General features: G+C 44.2%; 1 protein-coding gene across 10 annotated transcripts in view; it reads left to right on the top strand.

Moving 5' to 3' along the window:
• Strn-Mlck (Stretchin-Mlck) overlaps positions 1-12049 on the top strand; it is a 29617-nt gene that overhangs the window by 7135 nt on the left and 10433 nt on the right. For 4 of the 10 annotated variants that reach the window (XM_068288574.1, XM_068288576.1, XM_068288575.1 and 1 more), the window contains exons 2-9: positions 5702-6412; positions 6480-7211; positions 7366-8073; positions 8140-8312; positions 8666-8753; positions 9281-10595; positions 10664-10796; positions 11874-12042. In XM_068288574.1, the coding sequence (XP_068144675.1) occupies positions 5702-6412; positions 6480-7211; positions 7366-8073; positions 8140-8312; positions 8666-8753; positions 9281-10595; positions 10664-10796; positions 11874-12042 (4029 nt within the window). Of the gene's footprint in view, positions 1-219; positions 1976-2044; positions 2828-3039; positions 3790-3911; positions 5538-5701; positions 6413-6479; positions 7212-7365; positions 8074-8139; positions 8313-8433; positions 8567-8665; positions 8754-8922; positions 9185-9280; positions 10596-10663; positions 10797-11178; positions 11266-11503; positions 11588-11873; positions 12043-12049 lie in introns of those variants that run through there. The other 6 variants (XM_068288578.1, XM_068288585.1, XM_068288580.1 and 3 more) reach the window with 6 other exon arrangements.

Below are 12049 nucleotides of genomic sequence, written 5' to 3'. Positions count from 1 at the left end.
GAGAATTCGTAAAATTGTTCTTAGCATAACAATGGATTGGCAATTAATTGGCAAAATGATTCGAGAAGGAATGTATTTTCGAATTTTTCACCACGTTCGGTATCAGTCGTGATTCTTCTTTTGCATCGAACGGACGTCTAACGTCCTGAAAAACAAACTTTCGATCGAACCGTTGCGGGTTATATATTTATTATATATAACAGATAAATACATATAAAACTCGAACGGATATAATTTTAATCGGTTTTCATTTACGAATTTCATTCCCACGTAATCCTTTTTCCCTATAAAAACGAAGAAGAACCGAACCCTATAACGATGGGTGAAACGGATGGTGACGTTGAGGAGGCTGCGCCAGCCCAGGAAACTTTGCAAGTTCCAACGCAAAAAAAGCGCAAACTTAAATCCCCAACTCCGGGAAGTTTACGCGGCCGTAGTGCGACTCCCATTCATGGTCGGAGTCAGACACCGTTTACGTTGTACATGACCCGACGAAGTGCCACACCCTCGACATGGCGTAGCATAACGCCCTTCCTAAAACGGGAGGAAAAAGAAAAAACTCCCTTTGAGTTGGGACGGGATATAAAAAGTCAAACGACATGCAATATTGCCGTTTTCGATCGGGCCCTAGTTATGGATATCTCCGAGCCATTGGATGTGCAAAAACCTGTGCGTTATATAACATCCGATTTGTCTGTCATTGATCGCGCTGCCGTAATGGATGTGTCGAATGTTGAGGTTATTTACGTGGTTGAAGAATACGAAGAAGTTGAGGAAGAAGAACTCATCGAGGAAGTGAAGCCTAAGAAAAAAGAAAAGAAGGCTCGGAAACCACGAACTCAACGAAAGTCAATTGACAAAGAGGCAAGTCCGTCCGGAGAGGCAGACGAATTCGGCGAGTTTGGTGCTGAAGATCGAGAGGACAGCGTGGACTTCGATGATTCGGATGAGCCTGTGAAGAAAGGCAAAAAGAAGGCCCCTCCAAAGAAAAAGGAGAAGAAGGAAAAATCACCTAGTCCAAAATTGACCTTGAAACTTGAAATGGGGGGCGGTCAAAAGGCCAGCAAGAAAATGTTTGAGCAACAAGCGGCAGCTCCCAAGCCACCACCGAAAAAGAGTAAAATGGTCCTGCAAATGGAGGAGCAGGCTCGGGCTGCTGCGAAAGCGGCGGAAGAAGAGGCAAATCGTGCAAAGCCGAAGGGCGAGACGTTTGAAGAACGCCAAAAGCGTCTAAAAGCCGAAAAAGAAGAAGAGGAACGTCTAGAAGCTGAGCAGCGGGCCCTGGAGGAAGCTGAAGCCGAGGCAGAAGCCGAAGAGGATGAGGATGTCGAAGGGGAAGGTGACGGTGATGAAGCCACTGAGGGCGGTACAGCTTATGGAGACGAGCAAAGTAACATTGGCACAGAAGCCGGTGGTGAAGATGCTGAAGATGAAGAAGCTGATGAGGTTGCTGCATTGCCTGAAAAGCGACGTGGCAGCGATTCATCCGACGACTTTGTACGTCCTGATCCTTATGACGAGGAGCGTTGGCAACGTATTGCCGCTGTCGAGGGGGAGGAATTCATGATGCAGATGCGCAAGTACAGCATAGCTAAGCGTATTAGCGAGAAAGAGCGGGACGCTGACTGGCAGCGACGTCGCGAACAGGCTCGTTTGCCGAAGTTCATCAACTTTCTGTCCGACCGTACTGTTGAAGCTGGTCAGAATGTTCGCTTAGCGTGTGCTGTTGATGGGCCTGAGTTATCGGCCAAATGGTTCAAGGATCGCAGGCAATTAGAACGGGATGGTACTCACCGCATAAGTAACAACAACAACATTCTGGTCCTAGAAGTTGTTAACACAAACATCCTGGACTCTGGCGAGTATTCATGTGTTATTTCCAATCAAAACGATGAAGTTACCTCCTCGTGTATTGTTACTGTTTATGAAGTGTTTAAGGATGAACCCAAACCTCCCTCAATTCAGTACATCAAAGGTACATGCTCAGTGGCTGCGTAAATAAGGCCGCAGTAATCTTTAAGAATATATGTTTTCCCAATTACAGAATACTATCATTTGCGTGACGATGAACTCACCATTGAGTGCCATGTTCATGGTGTTCCCCGACCCGTCATAACATGGTGGCGCGGTGCTTTCCAAGTGAAGCCTAGCTACAAATTTACCATGTTGGAAGAGGCGCACGGTGTCTGCAAACTGCTTATTTATAAGCCGGGCAATAAGGATGGTGGAATATACACTCTAAAGGCCTTTAATTCAAGTGGCGAAGCCCAGATCAATCATACTGTCGAAGTCGCCAAAAATCTGCACTACCATGTTCCTGGCATCTTCCATGCGCGCGATAGAATCCAGCTAGACAGCTTGAAGCAAGCCAAGAAGGCTATGGACGCAGCGCTTAAATCGAAGGCCGAGTCAGATCAAAAGAGGGCAGACGCAGAGGCTGAACAGCAGCGATTACGCCCTGCCCCCAAAGAACCAGAAGTTTTGGTACCAGCCAAACAAAAGCTATCTTTCGCCACTCAATTGCGTGATCGTATGGCGCTTGAGGGTTCCACAATTAAGTTTGTGGCCACGGTCATTGGACCAGATCCCAATACACGCTGGATGAAAGATGACAAATGGGTCATAGTCGGAGGAAATATTAAAAATCTTTCAGAAGAGGGCAAAGCCATTCTCGAGATCAGCAATGTCACCTCTGCCGACTCGGGCGTGTACAAGTGTGTGGCCAAAAATGATCTCAGCGAAATTGAAACGTCTTGCTACTTCAAGGTGTATGCGGCACAGGCTGATGGCGATGAATCCGAGCCCATATTCGCCCTACCTCTGCGAGGTATTTCTGTTTGTCTGTGCCAGTCCTCGAATATGTGTGTGTGTGTCTGTGTTTTTTTTTTTATGTGACCACACCAATACGAAACACAAGAAGATCGAATGAACACATTTTTCTTGTTGATTGTCGCCGATTGAGGCCGTCCGTGTACAAAAATAGACATATTGATTGATTTGCTTTCTTATCCTCATGTACATTTGCAACAATCTATATAGATGTGTATCATGCATCGCAGAACGATTTAATTCTCGACACGAAGGTGCGAGGCAATCCCCGTCCCGCAATCTCGTGGACTAAAGATCAAATACCCGTGGTGCTTGACGATCGCATCGTACAAATCGAGCATTTGGACGGCATCTGTGAGCTGATCATAAACAAACCAACGACGAATGACAATGGCATCTATGTTTGCACGGCAAAGAACAAATTGGGCAGTCAGTCGACCACTCACACCGTTGTTGTCGACACCACGCACACCTCGCGCCGTTCTAGTGTACTCTCTGCCATGCAGGAAGGTGAACCTGCCGATGGCCAGGCCAAGGCCAAGGCCAAGAAGAAGAAGAGTGTTGAAGAAGAAGCAGGTGGCGGAGAGGGTGGTTATGAGCGTCGTAGCCGCATGCCAGATCCCAGCCCCAAGCAAATGCTTTATTTCACGGTCAATTTGTCTAATCGCTATGTGGCAGAGGGATCCAAGGTCAAGTTACAGGCGGTTATTGGAGGTCCTGAACCCACAATTAAATGGCAGAAAGATGACCAGAATGTTCAGTACGGACCTCGTATCCGCAACATGAACCGTGACAGCTTGGCTGTTTTGGAGTTTGTTAATGCTTCAGCAGAGGATTCGGGCACCTATACTATCATTGCGCAGAATGAATTCTGTAAGATAACTACTTCAGCATTGCTGCATGTCTACCAGCCAAAGGTCAATACGGATGTGCAGCCAGTCTTCATTCGTTCTCTAAGAGGTAAGCAGAGAGACGCATTGACGTCTAAAATTAGACACCATTATGCAATGACTTCTATTAGTCATTATGCAACAATCTTGTAATTCCGAACTTATGTAACATGTGTTGTTATTCTCTATTAGAGACCTATCATCTCAACAGTAATGAATTAATTCTGGAGACCGCTGTGCGCGGTCAACCTACTCCAGAGGTACAGTGGTTTAAGGACAGCGTTGAAATCCAAAGCGGGGGTCGCTATCAGATTCTTGAACACCAGGATGGAACATGTGAACTTATCATCGACCGCCCAGACAATAAAGACTCTGGCAAATATGTCGTAAAGGCCGAGAGTCGTGCTGGAAAAATGGAGATCTCCCACTATGTGCTCTTCGAGGGTAAGGCACATCACATTGCGGATAACATTCACGGAGTTTTCCATGCCGACAAAAGTCTAATGCGCCCAAAAGAAGTGGAAAAGCCCGTTGAAAAGAAACCAGCACCAGCCGAACCAGCTGCTGCCGAAAGCGAGGGTGAAGGAAGCAAATGTCGAGGTCGCAAGAAGAATGAAGAAGATGAGAGCGCTTCGGCCTATGCATCGGACTACGCCTCAGATACGGCTAGTTTGTCGAGCAAGCGGCGCGAAAAGAACATTGTTATTCACTTCAGTACTTCGATGAGGGATCGTGTTGTAGCCGAGGGTTCAAAAGTGAAGATATCATGCTTCCTTGATGCAAAGGAGCCTCAAGTAAAATGGTTTAAAGACGGCGAACAAATCCAAAATACTCCCAAGCTACGTGGACGTTACAGCGAGGGTCTGTGTCTCTTAGAAATCGCAAGCGCCACGGTAGAAGACAATGGCGAGTACAAGTGCTGGGGTCGCGACGAGACCGGAGAAGCTTCCACATCGTGTAGATTGGAGGTCTTTGAAAACCCTGGAACAGGCGATGTTCCTCCAACATTTACGCGCAATATTAAGGACACTTTGCACGGCAAGATCAACGAACTCCAGTTGGATGTGCATGTTCGTGGATTGCCGACACCATCGATCACATGGGTAAAGGATGGTGTCAAGATTGAGAATAGTGATAAATACCAACAAGTTGATCACGAAGACGGCACTAGTGAGCTGTTTATTAGTCATCCCAAGCAGTCAGACAGCGGAAAATATGTTTGTCAAGCTGAAAATCGTGAGGGAAAAACGGAAATTGTGCATATGGTGACTGTAGAACCTCGAGTACGGGCACCACGCTTGTCGCCTCCCAGGGAGGGCAGACCGCCTCGTCCAGGAGGAGCAGCTGAAGGAGATGAAGCAGCTGCAGACGAGGAAGGTGCAGAGGGCGAAGCAGGTGAGGGCGGAGAGAAGAGGCGCAGGAAACCAAAGCCCGACGAAGAAGAGCAGACGAGCTCAAGGCGGGAAGTGCCGCCACCACCTGATCTAAGGAAACGTTTGTACTTTAGGAATTTCCTATCCAACCGGACTGTACTTTCGGGAAGCAATGTAAAGTGGATGGTCAACATTGATGGGCCGGAGCCAACTGCCAAATGGTTCCATGGCGACCAACCAATTGCCTTCGGACCTAAGAGCAAAATGTCCATGCAAGATGGCATTGCCTGGTTGAACTTGGTTGGTGTCACTGAAGAAGATGCCGGAGAATATACATTGAGAGTAAGAGGAGCCGAAAACGAAATTGTGAGCACTTGCAACCTCTTTGTTTACAGCACGGGTAAAGCTGAGGTTATTCCGCCCACTTTTGTTGTGGGTATTAAAGGTGGGACGTTGATTGTGGTTTTATTTAAAGCAGTGCGTCCAGGTGTATGTCCAGATTGGTTAGAGTTATATGTAATTTAAGTCAACTAACCCCAACCCGAAACCAAATTTGTTGTGTGATTTTGTCTTATGTATTTGTGGCCTGTCACTTTTATTTTATTCTAGATGCATATCATTCCCAAAATAATCAGCTCTTTTTGGAGTGCAAGGTGTCAGGCAGTCCTAAACCAGAAATCTATTGGCAAAAGGATAATACATTGCTGCCCATAGAAGGTTCTAAATATCAATGTGCCGAGCAAAGTGATGGAATCAAGCAGTTGATTATTTCGAACTTGGGCACCCAGGATTCCGGTCTTTACACTTGCTATGCTGAAAGCGAAAATGGTCAAATGAAAATAAGTAAATTTGTACAGACTTCTGACTACTTAAGAGGAAGAATACTTGAAAAGAAACCAATCGATGTAGTCGAAGAAAGTGTAAAACGAGAAGAAGCGAGCAGAACTATGACTACTGATAGTGCCCTGGCCAAGACAAAAGCCCGCGAAGCCAAGTTGCGTCTTAGCCTGGAGACCAAACTAAAGACCATGACAATCGGTAGTGGCAACAAAGCTCAATTGATATGCTATGTTACGGGCTTCATTGAGGATGTGTATTGGATGAAGGACGATGAACGAGTAACCAAAGATGCCCGGCATAAGATCTACAATATAAACGGTGCCATCAGTTTGGAAATCTATGATGCTAGAGTCGAGGATAGTGGCCACTATCGGTGTATCGTTAAGAACAGCAAACAGACAGTTGAAAGTGCAGGGCAACTAAGCGTACTGGACGAGTCCAAAGGACAATTACCTGAAAGCTTTTCAAGTGGAATTACAGGTATATTTGTGAAGCCAGAATATATCGAGTAATCTAATTAATTTAAAATATATTTGTCGTGTTTCAGAATCCTACGATGACCAGCGTAATGAGATTGTTCTGAGCTGCTATGTTCACGGTCGTCCAAATATTAGCTGGATGCGTGACGATCATTCGATATGCAACAATCGATACAAAACAATGGAAGAACCAGGCGGTTTGCGTAAGCTAGTTATCCGGAATCCTATATCATCAGACTGTGGCATCTTTGCCTGCTATGCTGAGCACGAAGAGAGAATTGACTCTATCAGTACTACAATTAGAGCCAGCGACTTGAAAAGATTGATCACAGTACCTAGCCAAAGTGCCGAGCGTGATGAATGGGGAAGCCAGTCGCAATCGAAGTCTCAGTTTAGCCCTGCAAGCCATCTAAATGGCCATGGAGATCTTCAACGTGTTGGTGATCGCATTTTACGAAGTGTTGATCAGTCCAAGCCACTTTTCCATACATTACTACACGATCGCACCATCTCCGAGGGGGGAAATTTACGTTTAGTTTGCTCGGTTTCGGGTCACGAGAATACACACATTGAATGGCTAAAGAACCACAAACCATTGCCCAGGGATACACGCTATCAGACTGTCTATATGAACGGTGAAGCCTCCTTGGAAATCTTTGCAGCAGTGGCCGATGATAGTGGCAATTATACTTGCTCTGCGACAAACGATTTCGGAGAGAGTTTAACTCATGCCCAACTACGGGTATATAAACACTTCAAGGAAGCCACAATGCCAAGTACTTTTACGCAGCCAATTCGAGGTATAAGCCAGGAAATAAGAGCTTTGGTTTACTATCACTTTCGCCTTTTTGCACATTTCTTGATGTTTTTGTTTTATGTTCTAAATGCTTTTGCTTTGTCTTTGCAACTTTTATTGGTCATGTTTTCATCTAATTGATATTTACTTTTTCTCAGACACATATTCTCTTAATGAGAATGAGTTAGTTCTGGATTGCCGCGTACGTGGCCAGCCACGTCCCGAAATTCAATGGATGAAGGGCAATGAATATATCGAGGCCGAAGGCCGATATCAACAAGTGGATCAGGCCGATGGCTACTCTAAATTGATCATACGAAATCCCACTGAAAAGGATTCTGGCATCTATTCATGTGTGGCACGCAACGAAGGAGCCGAAAATAAGATGCCCCATCACGTCGACTTCAAGGGACGTGAACATTACACATTGGAGAAGACGCACGGTTTCTTCCATCGTGATCCCAACAAGCCGCACTTCTTAACACCATTGGGCAATCAGACGGTTTGCAACGGAGGCACAGTTGCCATTTCCGCCGAGTTCATGCAGACAAGCACGCCCATTGAGGTGAAATGGTATCGCGATCGCCGTGCTGTCGAGGGACCTAATGTCAAGTCTCTAGCCGATCGTGGCGTTTACACGCTGACCATTATGAATGCCTCACCCGAATGGGAGGGCACATACACGTGCCGTGCATCCAATGCGTACGGACGCATTGAATCTCATGCTAATGTTGATGTTACCATTGCCGATACCAAAGACGAACGTCCACCGCTATTCCTGTCTAGGCCAGATACTGAAATGAAGATTGCTGTGGGTGATCCGTTCTCTCTATCTTTCCGCATTGCAGGCGATCCGAAACCGAAGCGTAAGACCAAATGAACTTGATATGCAGATGTATCATTTAAATCATTGATTTTTGATCTTTAAATAGTCACCTTTATGAAAGGCACTAAGGACATTACCCAATCGGATAGGGTCAGCAAAGAGGTATCCGATGATTACACCAGATTCACAGTGCAGCAAGCTCAAATCTCTGATTCGGGCACCTATTTTGTTGTTGCTCGCAACAACAACGGCACGGACAGGATATTCGTGACTGTAACGGTAGGTTCTCACTTATTTTTGGACGTAATCTTTGTGTTAATTGTTTGCGTGTTCATAACTTTTTATCGCTTCTGCTTATTAACTTGCCGCAAATCTTTATCTTCTTTCTCTTCCTTCTCAGATTAAAATACCAAAAAAGAAAGAAAGCTTAGCTTAAAGCTTATTAATTAACTCTACATATTATATACATATTCATTTTCGTTTTGCCAAAAAAAAAAAAGAAAATTTTGAAAAACCTTTCGCCTATGCCAAAATTTAAATACTTTTAATCCTCAGTCTTGGCTTCCTGCTGACTCTACTCTATGTGTTCAAAAAGCAATATAATAACATCGTTCTGACTACAAAACTTATAGGTAAACCCGCGCACACGATCCGAAACGCCAACTCAACCACGATGGGGTCTACCCTTGGACAGTTACAGTGATACAACCTATTTCCGAGGTGAGTGTAAATTCCATGGGAAGTTATTTGTGTGTGACTGTTTGTGTGTGTGTGTTTGTGAAAAGATTTTCCAGTTTTTCTAGTATCTTTGCGTTGTCCGTTCATGTTAAATGTCACAGTTTTACCATATTTTTATCTTACGGTTGCTGGCACTGTACACTTTTTGCAGATCGTTCCGATATTCAGCGCTATATATACAAACGACCAAATCAAGAAATTTCCTGTGAGAAATACAATACGAATTCGTGTATTTATCTTTATCTTTTGTTAGTATTTTCCTGAACGATTGACATTATTTTTACTTTTACTATTTATTTTATTTATCATATTTTATCGAATATAATGTATTATATAAAGCACAGCAATCCAGCTTATACATTTACGTAGTGAAAACAAGAAAAAAACAAAAATAAAAAATGAATTCTCCGGGGCGTAATGAGTTTGATTGGATGGTTAAATGCCTTAAATAGAATACCAAAATGTTTCTTTGACTTGTTGCCTAAATATGTACACGATTTTGTTTATAGACCCACCAGGTTGCATATCGACTGAACCGTTGGTTGTCGATTCCGGACCCACACACATCTCTCTGTCGTGGGGCAAGCCAGTTAGTGGCAATTCGGCTCCAGTTATAGCCTACAAGGTGGAATCCTGGATCCTTGGTCATGAGGGTGGCGCCTATTGGCGTGAATTGGGTCTCAGTCCGATTAACTCTTTCGATGCTTTCAATTTAAAACCAAATTTGGAATACCATTTCCGTGTAACGCCCAAGAATCGTTATGGCTGGGGCCCAGCGGTGCAAACGAGTTCCCCCCTGCAGGTGGGTGGCGTCGAATGTTTACCAGAGTTTGTGAAAATTCTACCTGGTCAGGTGAAAGCATTGCTCGGCTCTTCGTTTACCCTGCAATGTAATATGCGTGGCGCTCCAAGACCACAAGTCACTTGGTATAAGGACGGCATTCAGTTGAGCAGCAGCTCAGAACGTGTAAGAATACGACAAATTGGTTCCACCTGCGCTTTGACCATAACGACAGTAAGCGAACTGGATTCGGGTCGCTATACCTGTGAGGCCACAAATGCCAAGGGGCGCGTCTCCACATTTGCACGCTTACAAGTTGTCTCCGATCCACGTTTATATGAGGCTGACTCACGCTTGAAAGAAATCGCCCATGGACGCAATGCGGCAGATGTGGGTGACTCTTTGCCCATTTTCACCATGCGTTTGAGGGATCGCCGTGTGCAAGTGACTTACCCAGTGCGTCTAACTTGCCAAATAGTCGGCTATCCACAACCAGAAATATTGTGGTATAAGGATCAACAACTCATCAATAGCGATAGAAGGCATCTAATCTCATCGGAGGGACAGTTCTTCACCTTGGAAATTGCAGCCACAATGCTCGATGATAGCGGCAGTTATACTTGCTTGGCCAAAAATGAGCTGGGCTCTGTGTCGTGCCACTGCACTTTAGTTGTGGACAAGGGCATACGTGCTTATATCTCACCCGATTTCTATGTACCACTCGATCCTTTCTATATGTTCCGCGAGGGTTCGGAAATACGGCTGTCGACCAAAGTTGAGGCCTATCCATCTGTTGGTGTCACCTGGCATCGTAATGGCATGCGTTTACGTCCAAGTCGTCGTCTCACTGCCACCCTGGATTCCAATGGATTTGTGGAATTAATTATTGCTGATGCAACAATACGAGATGCTGGCATTTATGTTTGTGTTGCCTCCAATGTGGTCGGCAAAGTGGAGACCATTTGTCGTGTGGCCATTGAAGAGAACGAAGAGACACCACCAAGACCATTGGAAATACCCACCATTAAGACCAGCGATATGCCGTAAGAAAAAGCAAAATTTGTTTAACTTAATATTTCTTACTTATGAATTCCATTTTAAATTCTTTTAGTTATTCCAAGGAGCCACTCTTTGTGGTCAAACCACGTTCAAGTGAAGCCTATGAAGGTGATAATGTCATCATATTCTGTGAAGTTGTTGGCGATCCCAAGCCCGAAGTGGTTTGGCTACGCGATTTTCTCAATGTAAGTATAACAACAATTTACGAGCTTACAAAACACTTGTGACGTCATTAGAGACGAGAATCAAATTGCAGCTGCGGCGGCGGCAACGCAAGCGCAATACCAATCAGTTGCATTTACAACATCAGCAAATGTGGGTCGCAAGTCTCGTTTCAGTTCTCGGTCTCGTTACGATAACAATTCAAATATAAACTCAAGTTTAGGTGGGCCAATGTGGGCTGTGTTCAGCCCTCAGGAAGTGAGAGAATTCAAATTGACAAACAGAAACACTTTCCAATTCCGATTTCCGCCATAATGCAAATCAATATAAATAGCCAACTCTTGTGGGATTAATAAGTTTAGTGCGTTGCGTATTTTCATTGCAGTTGCTCGTGTTTCGGATAGATTTTGAAACAATTGATCCGTTTTTAAAGCGAACAAAGTGTTAACATATATAAAACAAAAAACATAATTGAAAAAAGATCCTCAAAAGGTACAAAACAGAGCACACATAACAACAACAACGAGATAAAAATATTGCAACTCAAATTACCAACTAAATGCGTCATGTTAGTCAAGTTATACAATAGAATAACCAACTAACGTGGTCAACATACAAAAACCGATCTGCTGTGATTCGCTGTCAAACGCTAATTCAAGTTCAACCCATATCAAATAACAGCCAAAACAATTACGAACCAAAAAGGGAAAATATCAACTAAAAAAGACTGAAAAACATGTTAAAAAACTAGAAAAAAAAAAAAAATACAAAATTATTAAGCCACAAATCGTGCGTCGTTGTCAGGAAGCAGGAGGTCAGGGTGGCCACCATCAACCAGTTTCTAACGACATAAACACAAAATTTGAAATTCAATTCAATTTTGTACTTATATGGGCAAAAGCGTTATACAACAACAACAAATGCATTGGCAGCAACAGCATCGTCAGCCTCATTTTACATCAGAGATCAGACAGAGAGACAGACAAGACAAGTTGTGAATCATTCGCTGTGACAGCCGCGTTATTAATCCTTATAATCCAACTTGAAAAAAGTGACCTTGGACTGACTTACCTGAAATCACCTGTTCTTAATACTTGCAGCCGGAATACTATAAAGACGCTCCACATTTTCGACGCATTGGCGAGGGACCTGAATATCGTTTAGAGATTCCAAGTGCCAAATTAGACTTCACCGGAACATATTCAATTATAGCCAGCAATTGTCATGGCGAGGCCAAGGCTGTAATATCTTTACAAATATTTGCCAAAGGTAAGTA

This window comes from Drosophila tropicalis, unplaced genomic scaffold (assembly GCF_018151085.1).
Source record: "Drosophila tropicalis isolate 14030-0801.00 unplaced genomic scaffold, ASM1815108v1 contig_593, whole genome shotgun sequence".
In the NCBI taxonomy this organism is placed as follows: Eukaryota; Metazoa; Arthropoda; class Insecta; order Diptera; family Drosophilidae; genus Drosophila; species Drosophila tropicalis.
This window is presented reverse-complemented; position numbering and strand designations above follow the sequence as displayed.